Here is a 26,747-nt window from a genome sequence, read left to right as displayed (position 1 = left end):
CCTGTTTAAGTTTTAACCCATTACCCCTTGTCCTGTCACAACAGTCCCTAATGAAGAGTCCCTCCCCAGCATCCCTATAGGCTCCCTTCAGATACTGGAAGGCTGCTATGAGGTCTCCATGCAGCTTTCTCTTCTCCAGACTGAACAGCCCCAACTTTCTCAGCCTGTCTTCATACGGGAGGTGCTCCAGTCCCCTGATCATCTGTGGCCCTCCTCTGGACTTGTTCCAACAGTTCCATGTCCTTTTTATGTTGAGGACACCAGAACTGCACACAATACTCCAGGTGATGTCTCCTGAGAGCAGACTAGAGGGGCAGGATCACCTCCTTTGACCTGCTGGTCACGTTCATTTTGATGCAGCCCAGGATACGGTTGGCTTTCTGGGCTGCAAGCACACACTGAACCCAACTCATGTTCATTTTCTCATCAACCAACACCCCCAAGTCCTTCTCCACAGGGCTGCTCTGAATCTCTTCTCTACCCAACCCATAGCTGCGCCGGGGATTGCTCTGACCCAGGTGTAGGACCTTGCATTTGGCATGGTTAAACTTCATGAGGTTGGCATCAACATAATTAATTATATGAGTGCTATAGCAGTAAACAACAAAGCTAAAGTTTGAGACCGGGAAATCCAAGTATTTTTCTTTTAATAAACCTGGAAAATGGTCAACAAAATGCACCCTAAAATTTGCAAATTTTAACACACACACACCTCAACTTAAGGAGCAAAATTTACAAGTTTTACTTCTTGTCTCTTATTCACTCCTTCCATTACTCCACTGAAATACACAAGTATCATTGACCATGTATGCAGCTCTACCAATACTTTTCTAATGATTCTTGTCATGGTTAAAGTATTTTAAACCCTAGACTGAGAACAAGGAACTAAAATTTTACCTGACTCCACTAACAGTTCTGATGGGAGCCCTCTTAATCACAGACAACATCAAAATTAATTTCATGTTTTTCCCTAACACAACAACTTGCAACAACTATTGCTTCCTATCATCTATCACACAAAAAAAATAGCTGTAGTTTTAAATACATCATATGTAAGAAGAAACATGCACTTACCAAGTGAACATAAGGCACAAAGTATCCAAAAAGTGCTGCTGGAATCCCAAAAGCCCAGATTCGGTAACTGAGAATTCTGAAAACTGAGAAATTACAAATCTTTTTTCCTGGAGGAAATCTGCACTTTCCCTTCTTTCCTCCCTCTGTGTCTTTGGCGTTGGAAACAAGGGGTTTGTATGTAAAGCCAGCCAGGAACAGAATAAACATGAGGATGCACAGGACCCGCAAGGTGTTGTATAGACCAACAGAATCAATCAAAACTCTCAAGAGGAAGGGCAGTGACACAGTGAACAAGCTGCTGCCTGCAGTGACAATGCCATTCACTAGTCCAAGGCGTTTCTTGAAATAGTGCCCCAGAATGACCAAGGACGGCTGGTACGCAAATGAGCAGCCACAGGCGAATAAAACTCCATAGGTGAAATACAGAGGTTCAATGGTGCTAGATCAAAAGAAGAACGAAAGAATCCTTAGTGTTTGTACAGCACTGTATGCTCGCATGCACCTACCATACGCAAGACAGTTTTTCAATGAATTGATACATTTACAGGATTTAAGAGTTTGTATGTACTTATAGTTGAAATACACTGTGTAAGTATAATTCAGCAATTATTCCATTTCCTTCCACCAAGATTTTCACAGAATTAACTGAACAGATTAAAAAAAATATTATATTTAAGTATAATTACACTAAATAGTCAGACTAAGAGAAAGATTTTTAAAAAAAGTCATTGTCAGGGTGAATTAACCTAATGTAAGTTCGACCATTGCTGGGGGTTTGGCTTTTTCTTTTGCAGAAAACGGTATTGGTTTGGTTTGTCATATTATGTCACTGTGTTAGCAGTTCAAATGGAATGCTGAACACTCCCCCTGAACCCAGAAAATCAAGTATTGCATAGTTTACTATAAAAATAAAACAGCAAAAGCAGTCATTAATAGTGAAAAAGAAGCCAAAAATCCTGTCAATTTTTTACAACATATTAGCAAATGATAGACTTTATTTAATAAAAACAAGAATATTTAAGAAATTTAATACCTATTCTAAATTCAGTATTTTGACCAGATACTGGATATGCTAAGAAAGGAAAAGCACACTAAAAGAATGAAACATTTTCACTCATATCAAGGACCACCTTTATCACAAGGCTCTCCTCCATTACCATATCCTATAAAACTGAAATGAAGCAGAGCCAGTGTATTAAATAACAGGCAGACATGTGACATTAAAAGGCACTTGTGTGAGAAACCTTAACAGCATGAAATAACAATGTTAGTATAATTAATTAGTATTATAGCATTAGTAAGTCAAAGGAAACTTTTTTTACATGTAGATGAAGGAGGCAACATGTAAAAAATGTTTTTATACAAGATTTGAGGTGAAACGCGCTGACTGACTTAATTATTTTAAGTACTATGTTTTCAAGATATCGTGGGCTCTTTTCTATCAGCTAACAACTGCTTTTAAAGCAGTTATAGAAAATTATTTAAACTGTTTGCCAATATATTAACTTTTTTTTTAAAAGAGCTTTTTTAATAGGCTTCTTATTGCAGATTACCCACCAGCATCTCTCTGTAAGCTTCCCATGCATTAAGGAAGTTCTTGGAAAATGGTATTTGACTAACAAAGGTCTGACACCAGAACTCTGGCTTTGTGTACTGTATTAACATACACAAGGTAAGAGAGCAGAAACATACAGAGAAAAGACTGATTACCTTTATCAATGGAAAATAACCAGGAAAAAATAGAAACAGAAGTTATAAAATGAGAGGAGAAACATAATGCATTAGGGACAGGAACTTCTGCATACATCTGTAGATTCATTACAAGAATTTGCAGCATGGCATACACAGCAATATATTTCCTGTATTACAAATATTCTTATATCTCAGTTTCCTAAGAAATAAGATCATAATAAGAAATAAGTATGTAACAAAAGCAGTAAATCAAATTTACATTTATCTGCTATATAATATTTTACTTTTAGAACATTGATTTTTGTATCTGAACTATGCTCCCACAATTAACTGGTGACACCATAATCATGTTTAGTGTAAATAACAGAACACCAAGAATGCACAGTAACATGGCATGTACTCTAACAGGAATTCACCTCAAAGTGGTCCTCAAATTCTAAAACAAAATTTAAATAAGCTAAAATATTTTTTAAAATTTTACAAAAATATTCCTTTTGCATTCCTCTTGTGCCCGTGTTCCATTGGATGTCAGGGAAACGCAAGGATGACAGCATTTGTTCAAAAAAACAAAAGAAAAATCTTTCCTTTTTGAAAAGTTTTTATTTGTTCGACTGTTTTAGTATTCAGCACTTAAACACACTACTGGGAAGCAAAGGGGAAAAAAGACTTTCCAAGATGCATGCTTTTAGCTTTAACCTCATCTGTGGTTAACAAGCCTCTTAAAACATATCAGGAAGTAGGGGTTTTGTTTGTTTGTTTTAATAAAATAAAGGAAAATATTTGCACTTGGATTAACAACACCAAAATAGAAAAAAAAAAAAATCAGGATCAGAAGCTTGTTCAAGTAACAAAGCTTTCTTTTTCCCCACAAATGTAAATTATTCCAAGAATAAATATAAACACTAGTCTCAGTACCTAAGACAGAACTATTTGTCTTCTCCTGTAAACCTGTGTATAAGCTTCCATATTAGAGAACATATGCCCAAACTAGATGTATTAGCTCATAGTGCCACATAGCATGGCTATTCATCCATCTGGTTCAGAGTACAGGAACAGAAAACACGTTTCCACTAGCCTGTCTCTTGATACACTTTTATCTTCATAGAAACTCTTCTGAATTTTTGCTTTTGGTTTTTCCTGCACTTACTCTGCTAAGGGTGGAGTAAGAAGCAGACCAAGACCTACAGGTAACTGTGGCTTATTTTCCTGCTATGCTACTTCTTACTCTATCTTCACTAACCAATTTCTGCTGGTGATTAGAATAAATGAGTAATTTCCTGTTTCCTCATCTTCTACTGGACATGTCCAAGAAATCAGCTGCTCTTGAACTTCTTATGGTTTATTCTGCAAAAGTTACAGAAATGTATAAAATGAAGTGTAATCTAGAGGAAAAAAAAACAACAACTACTGTTCAAGTTTTTTCAGTAACACAAGAAAGAACTGCAATTTTCTGTATAAAGCCACTGAGCCCTAAGTATATGCCATTATACACTACCTGTGTTTGGCAATTAGACAAGTAATGACAGAAAATATCAGATTTTACTAGAACCTTAACACCTTCGTGGAGGTTCTACTGCATATTTATCAACACAAAAAAGTGTTTTAAAAGCAAATGGAGGGGACAGGATCTGAGAAGGAAGACAGTGTTTATGTACCTGTTACAGCACAGCATACATTAAGAAACATACAAGTTTATTCAGGACAATGCTGTTGATCTTGCAGGATTAGTCTTGCTGCTGATACATTTATATATAGTGGTTCCTATTAAATAGGGAGTGCCGTTATAAAGTGATATTATATTTTTCAAATTATTTTCAAGTTGAAAGTACCACTTGAGAGTTTTTACAAGTCATAGTTAAAAAGACAAAACCAAAACCAAATAAGCTGAAGTTCCTACTCTAACAGATAAAGTAGCATTGCTTACTCTTTCATATTCTGCTTACAGTATCAGAATTATACCCTCCAGCATTAAATTGACAAAATACTTCAAGGATAAAGAATTTTTTTTTTTACCTTACAAAAGAACTTGAAAGGAGTCCAACAAATCCTACTGCAGCTCCAACAACAGCTACTTTTCGACAACCAAACAAGTCTGTGAATATGCTGACTATTGGAGAACAGAAGAAGACCATCCCCATAGAAAGAGAGCTCACCCACGCTGCAGAATAGAAAAAGACAGAATTTTAGAAGAACAAGCGACTTAAACTTTCAGCTAGTATTTCTTTTGGTTCAGCAACATACAATCTTACATAAAAGTTGGAGAAAAATTGGGTAAATTTTAAATATGTAAACAGATTTAAAAATACATTTACCTAACATGGCAAAAAAAGCCTAAGCACTTTACATAATCAACTAATTTAGACTTCACCAGCTCAAAGAACACAGTTAGCTACAGAAGTAGTTATTACTTTTATTTTTTTAAATAACAATTATTCCTCCAGTAAGCCTAGTATTCAAACTGATGACTAAACCATTAAAGATACCTTTGAGGCTCCATACCCATTCTGACATCAATCAACACATTTCATTTAATTCTAAACTTTAATGACTCCAGAAAGTTGTTTAACTCAATTACATAGATCTAGATCATACTGAATTATAATTATGAGTAAAAAAATAGGGTTTTATGCTGTAATATACACATTAGAAATAGGATTTTACTTTAAACAAATTTAAGCTAGTACAAGCAGTTCCATATTTAATGGGAAAATGTCACTACATCTGATGCTGCTCCAGTTCTACAGACATTGTTAAAACTGTACTGTTTTTTATAAATATTATAAATCATTATGAATATTAGATCATTAAGATTCAATTCAGGTGAGTACACTGTGGTTTCTGCCACAAGTGTTATGTTTTGCTCCAAGTGTACTAAAAATATCTTCATGTAACTTAGGCAGAAAAGAATCTTATTCATTTTGAATTATAAATTAACTTTGTGCTTCACTTCATGCAGGGGCTCAGAACCACATCATTTACCTGCTATCATCTATTCACTCTTTCAAACATGCATCACTGATGTTACACCCAACAGTTCTCCCAGGGCATAAAGGTAAATCAAGCTGCTGTAGCACAAAAGGTACAACAAATATGTTCAGGTAGATAAACATCCTCATCTATTTGGAAAAAAAAAAAGTCTAAACAGGTAGTGGAGAAGCTAACGATGCAAGACACATTGAAAAAAAATTTTACTTTTTTGAATTGTGCAGAAGATGAAAGATCTCTTTCAACAGGTAATGGATTAAAATCTGTGAAACTGTGGGGTTTTTTATCATATCTCTCCTAAAGACACAGCTGGAGAAACAGTATAAGAAATATAACCAAGAAACCTAATGAAGAATATTTGCAAGTACATCCATCAATATCAAGACTCCATGGTGTTGTTAAAGTGCCAGTAAGCCCTCCACATTGATGAAGACCCCATTGTGCAAGGCACTGAAGACAACAGCAAAACAAGCAAGCAAGCAAACAAAAACCAGTAATTGTTTCCTCAAAGAATTTACAATGTAAATGAAAGACAAAAGAGAACAGATGGCTAACAAAAATCAGAAAGGAGAGTATAAGAAATCAACCCTTTATTTTAGGGCGAACAATGGTCTCAATGAGCCATGACCTAACTGTTCGGGGCAGGGGGACTGTTACTGGGTTTTTTTGAGAATGATGTAAATATAATGGAGTTTCAAGTTGCAATGTGAAGAAGAGCTATTTCTATGGGTATTTCCTGGGTACAACTAACCCAGACAAGATCGCCCTGCCAGCCTTGCACCTCTGGCGCAGAAGCTTGAGCTTCTGTTTGAAGGGAAAGCACGAAAGACTAGGAAGAACAGGGCCACTGTGACACTGACTGAGAGGCAAAGACTATGAAAGGTCTGTCCTTTCTCTTCCTCTGCAGTCAAGGAAGGTTCAAATGCACACTGGGTGTAACAAGAGATGATTTAAGAGATCTGTCCCATCTTACAGCCCAGATGGCTCCTAATGTTGCAAGACAGCATTATACTAACTACAACTGGTAAACTGCTCTCATACAGCAAGGAGAACAGCCAGTTACAAAACTTCCAAGAAGTCCAACTTCTGCAAGATTCCTTACCTTTTTATTTATCCCTCCCAGAGTGAGTTATACAGAGACTGCAGTTCTCCTGTCCAAAGGGAACTGCAGACACTAGAAAGTAGTATGTCCATGGCTTCCTGCCATCCCCCCAAGTAAATGGCAGCTCCACAGCCATGAGCAGACCTCAGCATCTCTGCCCGACTTGCAGGGCAGCACTAAAAATCATGGAGTACATCTGACACCTGGGATATCTGCAAGGCCAAGAGAAAAGACAGCTAAATCTTACGTGGGCATTACAAGACTTACATCATCAACAGATTCACAGTGGTATGAAGGTTCCAAAGAATGGTTAAACCTTCCTGCCTAGGTATGAGAAGACACAAAGGCAGCTGTGATGCTAGACAAGCCCAGAGATTACTGGTTACAAGAATCCAACCTCACTTGGATAGGTATGTGCCCCCTATTCATGCAGACAAACAGGTAAAGAAACTGGACAACTGAAACAGAGTTTAAGTAATGTGCACAAAGTCATAGACCAAATCACTTCAGAGCCACAGATACAAATCCAGCAGTCCTAATTTCCAGTAAGCACAGGCTGTGATTCAATTAGCATTCTACTTAGTGAAATCAAAGTTTACAGCACTTCTTAATGGCTTATACAGCTAATAAAATAATTGGAATTTAAAAAAAGCCTGAAGTGAAAACATTCCACTCAAATTACATTCAGTTAACAACATGCTGACTTTGGCTCTTCATGCTTCTTAATGAAAGAAATATGCCTTTCTTCTCACTTGACTCTCTTTTTGATTAAAACAATGACAGTCGAACCCTAAAAAGAGAAGAAAAGTTCCCACTGATTTTCAACACAACAGACAGTTAAGAGGAAGGACAATGGCCTTATCTGAAGCATATCAGAACAGCACTGTGATTGAACTGCAGAAGTGGAAGTCCATGCTTTACCACTTACCTACCTAATGGAAACTATAGCCCTTTCAATTATGACTTTAATATGAGGCTCTTGTGTCCTACTGAAATTTAAAGAGATGTTGTGGGCATGTCTTGTATGAACAGCTTTATTATTTAACAAAAAGAATGTTCTTGAAGTTTAACTTCACATGCATGCATAGTTCAGTGAAGCCTATTGCATTCCTACTTTGTGAAGAAACCTATCACCAGAAAGAATTAAGATAAAAACAGAACAGCACATGTGTAAATCCTTAATTTCTGTAGGGCAAATTATTGCTGCAATATCTTGATCCTATTAAGAAATCAGTGGCTATAAAATACATTCAAAAGATCCAAGTAATTTTCCCTATCAGTTTGCTCAAGTCAGTTTTCAAGCATTCTTACTCTTTCTCCCCTAGTATGAAAAAGGTACAATGAATTTTCTTCCACATTTTAAAAATAGAAATTACAATTTCCCAAATAAGTAATATGAAAAATTACAACAACCGCAGTTTGCCAGAATAATGAGAGTTCTCTAGAGCAGTCATTACATATTAATTAAAACATTTCTCCTCCAGGCTACTGGCTGCTTTCCTGGCATAGCTGGCTACATTCCAGAGCTGCTAATTCAGATACTAATAACAGCACTTAATTGCTACATATAACTGCATTCATATTCATACACAAAACACTTTGATTGCTATAGAAGAAAAGCTATTCCTAGTTTAAGGATTTAAGCCTTCCTTAAGGCACTGGAAGTTTAGAATTAGCTCCTCAAAACAAGTAATTGCAGAATAACGAATTCAAGCTTCCCTGGAAGATGGAACAGAAGCTATGCTTAAGGTGAAAATATTAGACCAAGAGCCTATTCTTACAAGAAAACCCCAAACTATTACAATTAAAAATTATTCCAAAATGAAACCACTTCAACTATAATCTGAGTGTATGTTCTTATACTTTAATTATTTCCTTGTTCAAAAGTCTATAGCAATAAAACTACACCATGTAGTTTCCAAAAATATATTCCACAAATATGCTGCTCTCTCACCATGAGTTTTTAAGAATCAGCCTTATTTTAGGCGTCTTTTGTCTTCAAGTATAGTATCTAACATCTGCGCATTCACAAAATCATTCCCATTGTCACAGATTATGCAATACATATTTATCTACCAAATTACAAACCAAGTTGTTAAATGTTTTAGTTCATTCTTTAGACTCAAGCACTAGGAATTACAAAGCAATATAAAAGAAAACATTAACACTATATTGCGTCAGGTTTATCCTCACAAGTGTGTTTCAAGTGGTTGGCTTAACACATTAATAACACCATTCCTTAATGAACTTCAAGATTTTTTTTTAATATCTTCCCTTGACATTGTTCTGGTTGAGACAGGGAATAAAAAGCTACTACTGTTTGGAACAGAAGTGATATGAGGCAAGTGAAGAGAAGGATATTTAAATTAAGGATTCAAAATCAACTAAATATTTTGTTTCCCCACATTACAAAAATCAGATGTGTCTGTGTAGCTGACACAGCAAACCGAGACAGCAGTGAATAGCTCAGAGAGTAATCTGTTTGGCATTACACATACAGACTGGGGAAAGTGAAAACAAACTTTCTACATTAATATAACAGATTCTCATGTGGAAAGACCTATAGCTACACTTTCGCAGGTTTTGAGCACCTGCAGAATAGACTGGCCAATTATCCCCTAAACTAGTACCTCTGCTCACTGTTAAGACATCTTTCCTAAAAATCAGTTCTCCCACCATCTCATTATGTAAACAGTAGGGTAGATCAGGCCACACTATACTGTTAGCACTTTTAAGTTCAAACTATAATGATGCTGGATAATAAGAACTTCTTGCATTAACTCATGATGAACAGAAATTACAGAATCTGAGACAAACTGCTTCCAAATCAATCTCTTAATTTATAAAATGAAAATACTTCTTCTCATACTGAAAGTGTATTAAATTCTTGGTGTTTTGTGGAAATTACAAATATTTCTAAGAAAAATAATTTAAAATTATTGTGTAAAATAAATAATACAAAACAGATTATATGAATGGCAGATGTTTAAAAATGTTTCACTGTCTCACTAAAAAGGTTTGTGCAGAAGTAACCTATTACAATAAAGTCATAGGGCAGAGTTAATATAACTGCTTAAGTAATGGCACTTTAGCATCTTCTGAAAGCTAAACTTGAATAATAGTTAGGAGGGTTTTCCTTATATTTAAAAAAAAGAATACTTGGAGAAAAGGGAAGGACAATATTTACAATATGAAAATCTTCATGCTTCCATTAAGTTAGTAGTTATGAATAAGCAAGAAGAAGGAAGTCTGTATGTATTCTCCCAGCCTCAAACCAGTAACAGCTGAGGGACTTCATAAGCCAGGTTTTGGGGAGTTTTTCTACTGATCGAATTTAGATGTTACTTCCCTCCCCACCCCCCCACCCAGTGTTTTTATCAGTATTCTGGCCATTTCTTCTCCATGAACTGCCATTCTCTCCAGAAACACTTAAACATTTTCAGCATCTGCAACATCTTACAGCAAACTTCCTCCATAACTCAACTGTGGACTGTGCGAAGGACCTCCACTTCTACTATGGCCGTTTACATACAAGGACATCCTCTTCAGCAAAGCAGAAGATTGGCTTCCATAAGATTTGTTAGTAGTGTAGCTTGGGAATTTGAAAGATCCTATTTTTGAGGAAACAGAAGCTGTTGTTCAAAGTTATTTTTGGAGATAATTGCTCATTTCCAGCTAGTATTAATAATTTTTTGCCTGCATAATCACATTTACATGGCATTTACTTTTAAGAACAAAAGAATTGCAATACTGTGTGGATCAAAGACTGATTTAGCCCAGTATCCTGTTTCTGACCACCACAAAATACTTAGACAAAGAACATCTGAAAAAGGGCTAGCATCCTACAATACTTTTTCCCTGGCTATATTCTCCCAACATGCAGCAATAAACAGCTTAGAAACCTCCTAAGCAGGATGTTGCATCTAACCATTCTTCAAGAACATTTAGTTCCATCACTACTACTTTGGCAGCAGTGTATTTTGTTGTAATAAGTTACAGAACATGCTCAACATCACATGAAAAATAAACTCCCATTTGTTTTGAACCTGCTCGTACTTTAACTCTTCTGCTGTAAGAAATATAAATGAATCATGCCTACTAAACTTCCTCTTGCAACATATGATTTTTATATGCCTTGATCAGATCTGTTCATACTAGTTTCTTCTGAAGCATTTTTTTGACTTAGTCTCTCTTGTACTGAAGATATACATTTCCCTGTTTCCCGTTTATGTTAAGTCCAATTGTATCTTACTGTTTCTGAGACAGGGTAGGTAGAACTGCATATAGTATTTAATATGGGGCAAACAATAAGTTTTAGTTGCTAGCCCAACCAGTTGGGCTAGCAACTCTTTTTTCCCCATTTTTTCCTAATTACCCCCCTCTTTTTTTTTTTTATATATTGCAACCACTTCAGAGTAAAGATACTTAGAACACTATCCATGACTTCATTTTCCCGCTAATGGCAGTGATCAATGTAGGGGCTTTTTCCAGCATGTACTTCAATTCTATTTCTCCCCATGGGATACATGCATACGCTGAATTTTATCTGCCATGCTAATCGCTCTGCAATACACAACCCAGCAAGTCTAATAGTCAGCCACCAACATGCTCACATATGAGGAGATGCTACAAAGAGTTTGTTCACCCTGCAGATGAGAAGACCAGCACCTCAAAAGGAATCTAATTAGCGCCTCCAGATATCCAATGGGTAATTACTGCAGAATATAGAGCTGGTCTCTTCTCGGTGGTGCACAGTTACAGGACAAAGAACAACTGAAACTGCAATGAACAATATTCCAATTACATGTTATGAAACAATTTTTCAAACACCAGAACGTGAGGCCCAGAAAGGCTGTGGAATTTCCATCCTTGGATATATTGAAAACTTGACTGGACAAGGCTGTGAACAACCTGATCTAACTCAGAATTTCAATTTATTTATTTATTAAATTTGGCCCTGTTTTGAGTGAAAGGTGTCAGACCAGACAGCTAGAGACTCTTCCAATTCATTTATGAATCTTAGAAAAATATAAAAACTCCTTCAGGTAAGGAAAAAAAAAAATAGAGAGAGAGAGATACCTATCTATATCTATATATAGATATATATATATATAGACTAAGCCATAAGATTAACTCCCCCTTTTTCTCCCCTTTAGACATGGGAAGGACTTAAGGGTATCCTTAACTTCTAAGCCATTAAATCCTCCAAAGTAGACCTTATGAAACCTATTGTAACCATTATAGATGTAAGCTTCACTGCTCAGAACAGCTGCATCTCCCTCCTAATGATGCACTTTATCCATCAATACTGTTTTACTCCTGTTGCCTGTGCCCAGAAGCACAGGGTTACCCTTTGCCTAAGGCACTCCAGATACATCCTCTCTTATCCATTATTTATTTTTCTTTCTCCAAGGAAAAAGAGTCATTTCCAGAAGAAGGAATTGTTCAACAGATATTAGGTAACCAACAGAGACCATTAGACCCAGCAAGTATCCATGTCCACAGAGAGCCTCTGTAGGTCAGCCTCCTGGAAACTGCCAACCCTATTTTTATCCAACCTATCACTACCCAAAGATGATGTCAAATGCCTTGTGCTACATGCCTTGCTTACACACACCTGTGAAAATTGTTTCAGAGCCTGCTCAGTAGCTTGCTCATGAATTCAGAAAAATTTCATTAGTTGTGGGTGCAAAAGCGAAAACAACTGCATTTCCACATAGTTGCTCCCACTACTAAGCAATCCACACATCACAGAACAGTAGGTCACTAGAAAAGAAAAGCAGATGTTGAAACATATGTATTGACACATTTAGAGTTCCTACTGTCAGAGAAGTGCACTGCTTCTTCTATTCAAGAGATCTGATGATCCCATTAGACAATGCACATGTTTAAGGACTAAAAATAAATTTATGACATAGGAAGTATCCTATACTCTAAATTCAGGTTGCATAACTACAGCTTTCAGTTTGCTTGCTTTGAAGTGTATAGTTTGTATGTCTGAGTTAAGCTTTCCCTTAAAACAATATTATATATAAAAAATAAAATCCCAATTTAAATGAAAATTCTAAAATATTTGGAACAAAGATAATTTAGTGCAAGGAAATACCATCTCTTCTGGACACCAAAGCTGTCTTGAACAGGCTTTTAAACTCAGAATTATCTATAAAGGATCAATTAGATTTCCACAACATGCTCAAAGAGATCATGGCAAATACACAAAGATTTATGAACCAGGATCTAGTGGAAGCATCCAACAGACATTGTTTTTTTCCCCACTGTCTTTTTCTTTTGTCCCTGAAGAACAAGTGTTTTATTCAATAACCTTATTACTGAAGAATACCAGTAGTTATAATGAGTCAGAAACCAAGAAATATATATGACCCACCAGATCCTGATAGAGATCTTTGAACAGACACCCTGTTTCCATACAAGCATCAAAGCATAAACCTGTTTTCAGCAGACATTAAGTCATTAGCAATCTGAATTACTTTATTCTGAATGAAATTAGTTTATTCTGACTGAACTCACAGACCTCAAAAATAGCTGAAAACTTTCTTGTGCTTACACATAGCATCTCTTCAGTATGCATGTCTTGTGACAGTCCAAAACGCTACTTCAGGCCTGTACATGCCCTTTTTAAGCTTAATGAAACAAAGAGGAAAGAGGCATGCACTTGCTGATACATTGTAAAATTAGCAACATAAGGTCATATAATAGGAGTAAGGAAAAAAAAACAAACACTGTATCAAGTCAGAACATAAACTGATGTCCTGGGTTCAGCTGCCTGGTTCTGAGTTTCTGGCTGGGCTTAAACCACAACTGGTATTTTCCAATGCTTTATACATGGTCAAATGTTCTCTGACATGGTATGCGACAGATGAAAGACCAAGTGCCAGAAGAGATTCAGGTATACCCTTCATACAGTGATACCTCCCAAGCTTGCCATGTATAAATATTGGACTAGACTAGTTTTGCTCATTGCCTTCGTAAGTAATAACAACGCAAGATGAGAATTTCTACTGAGATCAAGTCCTTATGAGCATAAGCAGCAGAAAACCAGAGAAGTCAGAAAAAAAGGGTATTCATGCACTGACAAAACATCCCGTATCACTGCAACATAGCTACCATCTAATTTACACTCGCTATAACAACACAAGCTTAGGCAGAGTTTCAAGGTCTTTTTTGCTTATTGGTTCCCCCTTTAACAAACCAATAAAATGGATAGTAATGGTAAACCCAAAGCAAGTACCGGGGAAAACTGACCACAACACTTTCTTCAAACTGTAAGGCACAAAAGAGGAACCTGAAATAGTTGAAGAAAGAGATATTCTTACAGGCAAACAACTTTTACTACTACAGAGACTGCAGATATTCTATGTAGTTTAAAAAGTTAGAGGAAAATAACACATGCTCAAGTTAGTGAAAACTCAAAGCTCAAAAGTAAAAAATGCCCTGTTAGGCAAAATGTTGCTGGTGGAGATTATAAGTATTAAGCCTTCAGGAACCTTTAAAGGAAAGCTGAAGTCAATCATTAACAGAAAAACACATGCATTTGGATTTCATGGCAAACTGAGCTTGACCTTTGACACTTAATAAAGTCTGAAAATGCTGTGGTAGGAAGAATAAACAAGGAACAAATCGATAAGAAATGGCTGTAACTACTTGTTTTTCCTTTTAGAAGTCATACAAGAACGTTTTCTGCTGTCTAAGACAGTTTTCAAAGCACAATGTAATCACATTTGCAACTAACGGCCTAAAAAAACTGAATTCCAGAGCCGATTTCCAGACAAGTTTTTATCTTCCCTCCCCCCCAAATTAACATTGGTAACATTGGTTTCTTTTTTTTTTTTATACCAAACAGCTGAACACCAAGAACCATATTCTCTTTGATTTAGGATCAATAACATTCTGCATACGGAAGTAGCAGATATTAACATCAAAGATGACAGGCTGGTTTTCCAGAAAGGTTTAATCCCAATTTCTCTCACAACCAAATTACACACATATTCTGAACATACCTGCAACCAAGCATGTCATTCAATGGCCTCATGTTCTAGAGCTATAGCACAGATTAGACCTTAAGAGCCAAATTCCTAACTTAATAGAGATACTAGCCTTCTTCCTTTCCCCTACCTCACTTGTATTAGGGCAAGACCTACAAATCAAGGTTGCTTTTGAAATGGCAAAGGTATACATTTCACTTTTACACCATCAGAAGTTCTTGTGAGACCACGATGAAGATAAAACCAGAGAAGATAAAGAAATTTTAGTTCACAAGTAAGTTTGGTGCGCTGTTTGAAGTTCAGGAGCACAGTTTGCTGCAAGCAGCTCACAAACTAACCCTAACTTTTCACATGCAAAGATCTTCTGAATCCATCAGAATTGGCCAAAAGAACCCATCACACCTCAGTAACTTTGTGAGCATCCCCAGGACAGATTGTAATAGGATGTATTCTTCAATTACATCAACATGTATCCACTTTATATTCTGTAGGCTCCTACAGAATAATTAAGCTGAATTTAGGTTTTAAATATACATCTTCAAAATTCAAACTGTTACCAAAAAGTTCTCCTAATATTACAAACCACCCCCCCATCTACTCCAAGACTGTTATTAACAGCATCACATTTAGAGCTTTATAGACAAAAAAAGTCTCATTTTCAGCAAGGTAAAGTGAGCTGACAAATTAAGTTCAGTATGCCCACATTTCATGAAGCATGCTTACTTTTTTTTTTCAATGTTTACATATAAATATATCAGTGTCATCACAAATACACTGCCAAACAGAAATAGTCCAAACCTGGACTATTTTTAAGTGACACTAAGAGCCAGTTATTTTCACAGGCTGATTTATATGCATCATATTTTCTTTAACCCATATCTCCCATTCTCTTCTCTTCAAATATTAAGAACTTTATAAAATAACAGGGGTACCATAAGTTTTTGCACAGCAAATGGGTTACGGCATTGTGCCTTTCAGAAGATTAACAGGAAGTCATTTGCATGGTAAGAGCAAATACAAGAAAAAGCATATACGACAGGGTCACTGTCAGTAGGTGCCCTTTATATCAGTTACATGCACACGTGACTAGGCTTGCGCACTCTGTAACCCTTGTAACCAAGAAAACCGGCCACTGTAACTCTTGACCTTGTTCTTGTAGCTCAACTCCATCCAAAATTTTCAAGTCTGCCAATATTACTCATTGGGACAGTAAAATACTTCTCATTTACTTAGTGCCCAGCTGCGCAGGCAGTTATCTATCCATTTTCCAGCAATCCAAATACCCAGGTTGCCATACATCTAGAAAACCTGAGCAAATTGCTACTTTGCACACACAAAGTAATTTTATCTTAGATATACAGCTGGTAAACCCTCAGGAATGTGACTTGCTGCATACACAGTATTTCACATACGCAACTGCAATAAATCAGTCTGACAGATACAGGACACACAAACTACAGCTTGTTGAAGTACTTCTTAGCGTATTTGGAGTTCATGTCTGCCCGATCTAGTCTAATATCCAGCTTGCAAGGAAAGATGAAAAGCAAAAGGTGTATTTATTCATAATACCATCAGAATTTTGACTAGGGTCTCTAGACACTGCAAATACTTATTACTATTAACAGTTACAATCTGGATTGTATTTACAGTTAATAAAGTACAAAAAAGTTTTACACAAGAAGCTTCCTGTTAAGCTGTTGCATCACAGGCTCTCTCTCTCAACCATTAAAATGTTTGTTTGTTTTTTCCTTAGGAAACGCTAAAGAGTCAAATATGAAAGCAAACACTTCCTCAAAGCTATTTTAAAGGTGCACCATATTCATTTTAAGTTCATATTCTACAGCTGAGAATTTAAATATGAGGTGAGGTGACCCTGGCTGGACGCTAGGTGCCCAACAAAGCCGCTCTGTCACTCTTCTCCTCAGCTGGACAGGGGACAGGCTCCTGGGTCAGGATAAGGACAGGAAGATCATTCATCAGTCACTGTCACAGGCAAAGTAGAACTTGAGGAAATGAGTTTAATTTATTACTAGAGTAGGATAACGAGAAAAAAGGGAAAACCTTAACACACCTTTCCCTCCCCCCCCCCCCCTTCTTCCTGGGTTCAATTTCACTCCCCAGTTCTCTACCTCCTCCTCTGCAGTTGTGCAGGGTGACAGGGAATGAAGATTAGGATCAACTCATCACACACTGTCTCTGCTGCTCCTTCCCCCTCACAATGAGAACTCCTCACACTCTTCCTCCGCTCCACCTCAGGTCCCTCTCACAGGAGACGGTCCTCCATGGACTCCTCCAACATGAGTCCTTCCCACAGGCTGCAGGTCTTCACAAGCTGCTCCAGCATGAGTCCCTTCCACAGGGTGCAATCCTTCAGGAACAGACTGCTCCAGTGTGGGTCCCCCATAGGGCCACCAGTCCTGCCAGCAAACCTGCTTCAGCATGGGCTCCTCTCCCCACAGGGCCACAGGTTTATCCAGGTTACTGAGTATATCCAAAAAACCCAATTTAAACTCAGTTTTTCATAGCCTTTTTCATATAACTTCCATATTTCATGCACAGCACCACATAATTCCCCAGCAAAACACAGCAATTTCATTTTAAAATACAAATAAATGGGCAAGTAAATGAGTTACTTGAGCATTGTTTTGTAATTTTAGAACCATAATATTTCAAGTTAAAATTCTATTTACTTCAGATAGGGCACAAATTTTATTTTGCAACATTTGTCACATACCTAGCTACTCTCCAGCATTACAAGTGGTCTCCTTTATGATACTATATTACTTTGTAAAAAATACTTTGTTACTGTTAAAACACCCAGTCAGTTCTCAAAAGACTGAGCCTACTTCTAAAGAAAATATTTAAGGGCTTGGGTTGTTTTTTGGGGTTTGGGTTTGGTTTTTTTTCCCCAAAGTTTTAGATAGCTAAAACTTAATAAAAAAAAGGCAATATTAAAGTGTATATCTCATATACAGAAAAAGCATATATACAATGCTAACTAAAATAAATTTGTGGTTCAAATCAAGAAACACGTCTTTCTATTCCAAGAATATTCTTACTACATTATTTATTCTTTTACTTTGGATCCACCTATTAGTGATTGTTTACCAAAACTATGATGCCTGCTTCCAAAACCACCGAAGTTCAACTAGCAGATAAAACTTACTGAAGCTTCTCTTAAAGAAAGAATCATTTTGCTTGGTAAAGATCCTGCTATCTTTAAAAACAAACCCAATGATTTTACTGAATATTTGGCTGTGTTCTGAAAAATATCAGAAGTCCAAAGCTCTTATTTCTAAAATAAGCAGGTACAACAGCACAAAATTCTGAGCCAATCACACTGCTGGTTCATTTCCTCCCCCAGTTTTCACCAATGCCTTTAGCTTTTCAAGCTTCTGGGTGGCTGTATTAAAAGACTCTTTGTACCTACCATGAGCAAACAGACACAGGCACACACTGTCTAGTATAAACTTTTTCTCTCACATCCTGGATTAAAATATTGTCTGTTAGCTCTTTAAATTATGAAAGCCTCTTTTCTTCCTTCTAAGAAAAACCATAAAATTTAGTCAAGAAAACTGCTGGAATTGGCCATCTCCTCCAAATATCTGACGATTGGAAGACTCTAGGGATTTTTGATGCATTACTCCTTAATCATCCACTAGAGAATCTTTATCTCTATATCTGTTGAAAAGAAGCCTAAATCCACCATTCTGCCTGGCAACTGCAACAGATTTGCTTAAGCTTTGCAAATCAAACACTTTCTTGCAGTGACTTTGCCATTTTTGTTGTGTCAGTGGCAAGAACTGGTATATATTCAGTACGGAGATATATTTTCCCCCCCAGTTATATTTCATAATAGCATTACAAGTGGTCTCCTTTATGGTACTGTATTACTTTGCAAAAATTATTTCATGACATTTAAGACATCCAATAAGTTCTCAAAATACTGAATATACTTCTGAAGAAAGTATTTTAGGGGTTTTTTAAGTTTTATATAGGTAAAAGCTAATAACAGTAATTGCTACTAGATAATGTGAATAATTAATAATGTGCATACAGTACATATCCACACTTCACAGGAAACTTCACAGCTAATATTACATAAGCAGGCATTACTAATCTAGAATGCAAAAGAAAAGAAAGCTTCTAGTTCCTATGATATAAAAGCTTAGACAGTGCTATTTCCACTGACAAATATATTGATAGAAGAAAATGCAGGAAAAGCAGCAGAACAAGGAAGACTGCAGATACATGCATTACATGCAAGATCCTGAACAAAATCTTTTAAGTTCTGCTTCTCATGGAGTACAGCTCTGTTCACCTTGTTAGAAGGCCTGATGTAGGCATCACTACTGATGGTAACAGGTATCAGACTCTGTCTTCCACCAAGCTCCATTTGTGCAGTGCTGGATTATGCAGTGAAAGATCATCTGCACACCCGCAAAGGGGCACAGAGAAGCAATGGCAGGAGGGCTCCCCAGTAACATCCTGCCCTGGCTCCTGCCAGGCCCACTGCAGGAGCCATCACCCCTGATAGCACCAGCCTGTCTGTGTGCTCAGGGGAGCACAGGGGCAAAGGCAGACAGGAACCCAAGCTGTAGGCTCAGAGGAGACACCCTGTCCAGTGCCTTACTGGGCTCTCCAAGGACAACCTCAGCCGCTTCATCAAGGTGTGATGCCCACCAGGATGAGTCAATGCCAGGGCACTTTCAAGACTGAAGGGGATTAGTGCCTTAGGGCATGTTGGGGAAAAGAGTTTCAGGATAGCACAGAGTTTATTATGGGATGTTTAGGAAAGAAGGGAATTTGGGCAATCTGGGGAGGAACAAGTATGGGAAAATCAGAAGGATAAATAGGACTGGTCCGTATAGCGAGTTTGCTTCTCTGGCCCTGCCTTTTAAGGAATCAGCCCAGCCTGTCCTGCCTGCTTCCTAAAACCCTTCTTAACCTTTTCCAAAGCAATAGGCTTTCCAACTGTGCATGTATCCGAGTCTGAGCCCAGCACATGGAGGGATCCACACTGCAAACACATATACATACATTATAGATACATTACACACATGCATATTCTGAGTAGCAGAATACTCCTCGTTCAACTAGAAAGAGGAGTAGGATGTGGCTTCTAGTGCTATGCTCATGTGAGCATTGTTATTTGAGTACCTGACAGTTCATCAGTGTGGCTTGCCCCGTATACATGTGGTGCATGTGGACCCTACAACTGTGCGTACTGGAAATACACTGTCAGGCTAGACCAGAGACACAAAGCTGCAGCAGCTTCACTTCTCTTGGGTTTTGGGGTCTGGCCTGATATTTTCCCAAATACTTAGGAAAAAGAAAAAAAAATATATATATTATATAAATCTATAGTCCTGTTTAAAATACACTAGTCCTTCCGTCTTGGTCCAAACTTGTATTTTCAGGAAGTTGCACTTGTCATAAAAGAACAATTATTTCTTTCTTCCAACACATCTTACGAAAGAGACTGAAAAACCAATAACACAGTAAAGCTTAAGTAGAGCTGCCAAGATCATTTCAATTTTGAAAGTTCAGTTTTAATCCCACCATCTTAAAAGGAGTTTCTGTGTATAATATCCCTTCAGAAACAAGCTTATCCTCCTTAAAAGCTACTGATGTAGCATCAGAAGTGCTACATAGTACTGGGGGAAGAAGAGCGCATCTCAGTTGCACTGAAATAATGCTCTTCCCCCAGAGGTCTCCCTGTGAGTTAAATTCACAAGTAGCTTTTATATTGGTAAAAAAAAGTACTTACTGGTATTACTCTCTCAAAGAAAATCTCTGGAAAGCTCTACACTTCCTCCCAGGGTCTCTCACAGTGTAGGACGAGTTGCTAGGACAGAACACTCTCCTTGCAAGAACTGAAATACAGTTTGGGAATTTGGGAACTCAGCTGCCATTATAAACTATACCAGCCAAAGAATCCAAGAAATAAAAAGCAAACCGTCCAAAGGGTAGCAAAGTCTAAACATCTTTATGGAATAAACAGCAGAACTCAACATACTGGATCCCTCAGAAATATGAAAACTGGTGCACGTAACTTCACCTTGATAGCATAACATGGTATGAAAGAGCATTAGGTAAAAAATACTGGAAAGATTATTTCAAAAAAGATAGAAGTACAGTTTGGAAGAACTTTAAAGTAAGACTGCAAATAGACTGCACAAGTAATTAACTATTGGGAATGTGGACAGCAGAAGAACAGTATCTGTTTTTCAATTATTCTGAAAACACTAAAAATTAAAGCATGCTATGAGTGTTACTTTAGATGAGGTGCTTCAAAGAAAAGCTGTTAACAGTCAGCGTCCCCTAGCCAGACTAAATAAAAAAAAGAATCAACAACGCCCACTTGCCCACTTTTACCACAGTTCACCCTGTAGACTGGAGTGCAGAAAGCTCTCATTTGTGCTTTGTTCAGTAAAAAGCATTGGGTGCCAAAGGAGCTAGAAAGCAGCAGTAATGTGAGGAGCCCTTGGCAGTTCAAATTCGGTAATGACTACCCACCAGTCCTCCAGGAATCCATCTCCAGAAGGCGGCTGCTCTTCAGAGAGTTTGAGACAAACAAGGTTCACTGTGCAAGGAATTCATACTCAGCCCATGACAGGAAATGGATCACGACACAGAAATTGTAATTATCAAGCATGTTAACATGGTTTGAAAATGGGTAAGTCTGCATGAATGAACAAGACAGAAGCCTGAAATACTAAGGAAAAGGATTAAGCTGATAAACCCCAAGAACTAAAACTAGTGTGACAGCAGAGCCCTGTGTTTCCCCTGGCACCAGCAAGGTAGAAAAGAAAGAAAAGGGGGAGACTAGAGAGATTTCTTGAATGACAGGATAGGCATAAAAACATTCTAGCAATCAAACTGGAGCCCCATATAAGCTGAACGCAGCTGAAGTGAGTAATTTTAATAACTCAGACGCTATGTCTGATACATGTATTTTGGTAGCTTAAAGGGTAGTAACATATAAACAGCTGGCAGCATGAAACAGAGGCAGATGTTCTCTCCCTTCTTCTACAAATGTAGAGACCTTTTGTAACAAACATTAAGAGTGATATGATTGGATAATGAATGGGGATACCTGGGTGTGGAAACCCCCGGAAAAAATGGCAGAAGAAAGCCCTTAAAGAATAGCATGTGTTGATGACACCTGTAGGCTTTGCTACAACAATGCTTATCATGTAAATGGAGGGTGATGAATGGGACAGGTAATGGGAAAAATGATACTATAGCAACAAGGGAAATAGTCCGTAACAACCATAGATATGTTATCCAGGCATTAAGAAATCACACATGCTAGCCTCATTATAGACCATTTATGTCTGACTCAACATTCCCTAGTACTTGACTGAGGGAAAGATATGGTTGCAGCAGAGATTCCTGCTTTCCTCAGTAGCATAAAACACTAGTTTATTGGGGAGGACACACACAAAAAAAAAAACAAAACACACCACAAAAGCACACCACAACACCACCAACCAAAAACCAAACCAACAAATCTGATACAGCACTTTAAATGCCAAACCACTCCAAATTTAATATTCTTTTAAAGCTCCAATTTAATAAATTCTCTCTGGATATTCCTGGCTTATGAACCTCACAATTCAAAGACCAATTCAGACAATTCCATACACCAGTACAATGATGCTACATTTTAATACATTTTTTGATGATAACTTACATGTGCTGCCTTCCATTTAAGCTAGACAATGCAACATCAAGTCATTTGCATCCTTCAGTCATTTCTTAGTATCACCCACTCAACCCAATGAAACCGGCAAAAAGTAAGACTTATTAAGAGAACAAGTGAAAACAAAACCAAAATAAAGCTTGTTAAAAAACAAAGGAAAACTAATTAGGACAAGAATTTGATCTAATAAATTATTCTGCATGAATAATGATCAGCTTGTCAAAACTCAGTGCCTGTTCATGAAGCTCACAGCTGGAAACAGCAGAGATATTTCAGGTCAAGAATGAGGTTCTTTGGCAAAAACTTCACAAAGAAGTTTGCATAGATCCTGCCAACACCATGCTTAGCTTGAGGCAATGGCGTTTACTTCCAGGAGCTCTTAAGTGTCTCAATTAAAAGAGAAAAGAAACCCTTAATAACATACCCGATAAAGAAAACAAAGTATTCTAGTAGTTCTACAACTAGTTTATTCTCAAGAATATTAGACTTCATATGAGAAATTACAGAAACCAGAACATAAAAAGACTCAAACCAGCAATGTTATTTTTAAGTATTTGTCTTCCTTTGTACCTTCCTTAGGGACAGCGCCTTAGAAAACAGAGGACAAATTCACTAAAGTTTCTCATACTCAAGATGGCTTCTGCTAAACAGGGTCATTACTGCTCTTAAAAAGCCTGCAAGGAAGAAGACATGAGAGCATCTTTCCCCCTTGTCCCTCACCCTCAGTCAAATATCTTCACATAATCCTGACAAGGCGAACAGATGATGGCATATACTTCAGTACTGGTAACCATAAATAATCATTTAAATATCCTTTAGATGCAGACCAGTAGGAGCTTGATGAAGAACACTTAGCCTTTTCATAGCTTTCATACAGAAAGATACAACAAAAGTATTATTAAAACCCCCAAAAGATGGGCACAGGAAAAAACATCATCCTGTTTCAGGATAAAAACCCAAAACCAAAACAGCATTTCCGCATGGCAGACACACAACTAGGAATTGTTTTAAAAATTAATCCTCTAGAAGAACAAAGGCACTTCAGTAAATTATTTGAGAAATTGTAAAGTATGTTTTCTGCACTTTGTTAAATGCTAAAATAAAGCTTTAAAAAGCTAGTTATCTTATTATTTTGCAAGGTTTATTTTCTTTTCATTTAAGGAAAATCCTCCATCTGAATTTTATTCTAGAACACACTAAAATAAAACCAAAGTATTTCTTCACCATAATGAGGAAGCCACCTCCTCTGATACCTGTCCTCTTCAAAGTGGCTGAGTATCATGAGCTTTTGCACATCTAAAAGCAGCTTTAGATACTTATCATTCATCAATCAGTGAGTTTAAACATACTTTGAATAAAGAGATTAAACAAAAAACAACAGCGTTTAGAAATAATCACTTAGTGAGAATTATCTGGATATGCTGAAGTAACATGCCTTTCAAAATAAGTCTATCTAATAGTTAATTGCTTAGAACTTCTTAAAGCTTTTAACAAAAGGTTCATCCATCACAGAAGATTCTTAGAGAAACACATGTTTCCATTGGATGAGAGGAAAAGCCCTCGGAGGTATGACTAAACTGGCTAAAAGAAACAAAAGGAGGTCAAATTCACTTTCAGAGAGCAGTTACATCTAACATTCAGAAAGAATCCATGGTAAGCCCCTTGTTGTTTGGTAGTATTAACAAATCGCTTGAAAAAAGGAGAAAGGCTGAAGGGACAAAACTCCTTATCTTAAAGCTAAACCCAAGTGACTGCAACTAAGAGATTTTTTTTTTTGTCTTTCATAACCAGAAGGTTGGTTTGAGGGAGGGCTTTTTCGTGATTTGTTTGTTTCTAGAAAGAATATAAGAGGATGATTTTACTAGTAGTAGTTTGTCATAAAGCAACAATGGAATGGGACTCCCAAAGTAATCAGAGAGCACATTTAGGACACAAGGAAATGTGAACTATGTTAAGAAAATCAATTCAACTGTGCATCCTCTACAGTTACGTGTTCTGAAGACCACAGGTATTAAACTACTTTGAAAAAAAGCAATTGATACAGTGTGGGCTTCTCTATCTCTCCAAGTCATAAAACTATTGACTGGCCAAAGGGAAGAAGGTATATAGGAGGAAAGACTACTTTTTTAGCTTCATAAGCATCAGTTACTAGTATTGGATACAGAACAGTGGCTTCAATAAATCTGAAGTGACGTATTCTATTTACTGATGCATGAACCAGTCATGAATATGTAGAGTTACAGTCTTGTTTATTAAGCATTAAAGCCATACAACTTGTTTTACAAGAGATAATATGGATGAAAAGAAAGACTTCACATGCACCAAGTCTTGATAATACCATATTTGAAAGAGTGACTGATATGCTGAAGGACTTCAACGTCCTGAGAAACAGGCCAACAAGAACCAGAAGAAATTAAAAGGCAGACAAAGTCTTGCACCTGCTATGAAAAACAACAGGAGCCAGTACAGGCTGCAGGTCAACTGCTCAGATACATTTGCAGAAAGGGACATGAGGGACCTCATGGACACAAGAGGAAGCTGAGTCAGCAATGTGCTATTCAGCAACAAAAATTGACTGCGTTCCAGGCAGCATTAGCACAGCATTGCCAGCAGGATAAGGGACACAGACATTCCACTTCCACAACGCGTACCAGGTTTTCTGCTCCCCAGAATGAGAGACAGGCACTGACACACTGGAATGAGTGCAGGAGAAGGCCACCAAGATAATTAAAGGCTAAGGCACACAATACAGGGGAAAAGGATTGGGGAAAATTGGATTTTTTCAGCTTAAGAAGAGGCTTGGGAGGCAGGAGCAATGTAGATCTTATTGCTGTCTACAGCTTACCTAAAAGAGAAAACAACCACACTCAGAGGTGCACATCTATGGCACAAGAGGCAGAAGACGTGATGTGGTATTTTTCACTATGAGGGTGATCAAACAATGGAATGTGTTATCCAGAGCAATAGCTGTCTATCTTAACTCGACTGGACAAGGTCCCGAGGAATCTCATCTGACATAACTTGCTCAGACCAGGGGGTCAAACAAGATGGTCTCCAGAGATCCTGTCCGGCCTTAATTACTCTATGATTCTATGAATACAGACACCATAGCTAAAAGTTTCTCAATTTCCTCTAAAATACTGCCAGGGCACTTGAAAGAAAAGGTCATAGAGCTTTTTTGCAATTAGTAGGAGGGTCCATGCAAGCACAGCATTATAAATTGAGGCTTTGGAATGTTTTTATGCTATTAGATTCTCTTCTCCATAGCTACCAAATACAAATAAGAAGATACAACAACTGAAACAACAATAACCATATTTTTTGATAAATGAAACTATTTTTCATTTACAGGCTTGCTCAAGTGGCTCAAGCTGATAACTAATACATGAATATTTATCATCAAATTTCTGCCAGAAAATTAAGAGTTGATTTACATATTTCTGTCAGCAGCTCCCATTTCTCTTTGAAAGAGTTAAACAAGTAAAAATACCACTTTAAAAGGCAAAAGTTGAATTCAATTATTCAAAGGGCTTTGTGATCAGGTTTAACACCAGGATTGTTTATTTTCTCAACCATAGTCATACCACTAAGCGCTGACACAATTTAACCATTCATAAGTCACAAGTCAAATCCCACAAAAAAAAAAGGAAGAAAAAAATAGAAAAAAAAAAGAAGGAAAAAAAAAGGCAGTAAGTTACATGATCAGGGATATATGCAACCATAAAGTCTCAGTGCGATCAAATTTTGACTCAAGCATCTTAACAGCTAAGGCTGAGAGCATGTGAATGGAAGTTCTAAGAAATCAAATTTCCAGCTTGCACAATAATCCAAACCAGTTGTTATTAATAAATCAATGCTAATTCCATTAATAGCTATGTATAAGTAGTTCTTGACTTTAAATTTAATAGAATTCCTCATCCCTAAAGCTTTGCAGAAAAAAAAATAATCTAGGACATGATAATAACCTTAATAAACATGTTAATAAACATTCATCAGGTACATTATTATAAAGTCAGAAAAGCATGGTAAAGATGAACCAAAAACTGTTCAAAGAGTATGTGGACAAATAAAACCTTAGCTTACCAGCTAGAAAAAGAACTTGGAAAAGGAAGCCCAGCATCAGCAAGAACAGCAGTCATTTATACTGCACGCCATGTTTGCAGTCTAATTTGGAAACCTCTCT

The 26,747-nt window shown here is 37.1% G+C and overlaps 1 protein-coding gene across 1 annotated transcript in view; it reads right to left on the bottom strand.

Moving 5' to 3' along the window:
- Nucleotides 1–26,747, bottom strand: part of SLC16A10 (solute carrier family 16 member 10) — a 72,157-nt gene that overhangs the window by 25,302 nt on the left and 20,108 nt on the right. Inside the window, exons 2-3 of the mRNA XM_057413242.1 lie at nt 4,780–4,924; nt 1,075–1,513 (exon numbers count right to left, since the gene is read on the bottom strand). Coding sequence (XP_057269225.1) covers nt 1,075–1,513; nt 4,780–4,924 — 584 coding nt within the window. The remainder of the gene's footprint in view (nt 1–1,074; nt 1,514–4,779; nt 4,925–26,747) is intronic.

The sequence above is a fragment of the Pezoporus wallicus genome, unplaced genomic scaffold, assembly GCF_028554395.1.
Source record: "Pezoporus wallicus isolate ANWC-B61680 ecotype Strahan unplaced genomic scaffold, APGP_CSIRO_Pwel_v1 contig_7505, whole genome shotgun sequence".
NCBI lineage: Eukaryota > Metazoa > Chordata > Aves > Psittaciformes > Psittacidae > Pezoporus > Pezoporus wallicus.
Note: the sequence above shows the minus strand (reverse complement) of the source record. Positions and strands in the feature narration are given on the sequence as shown.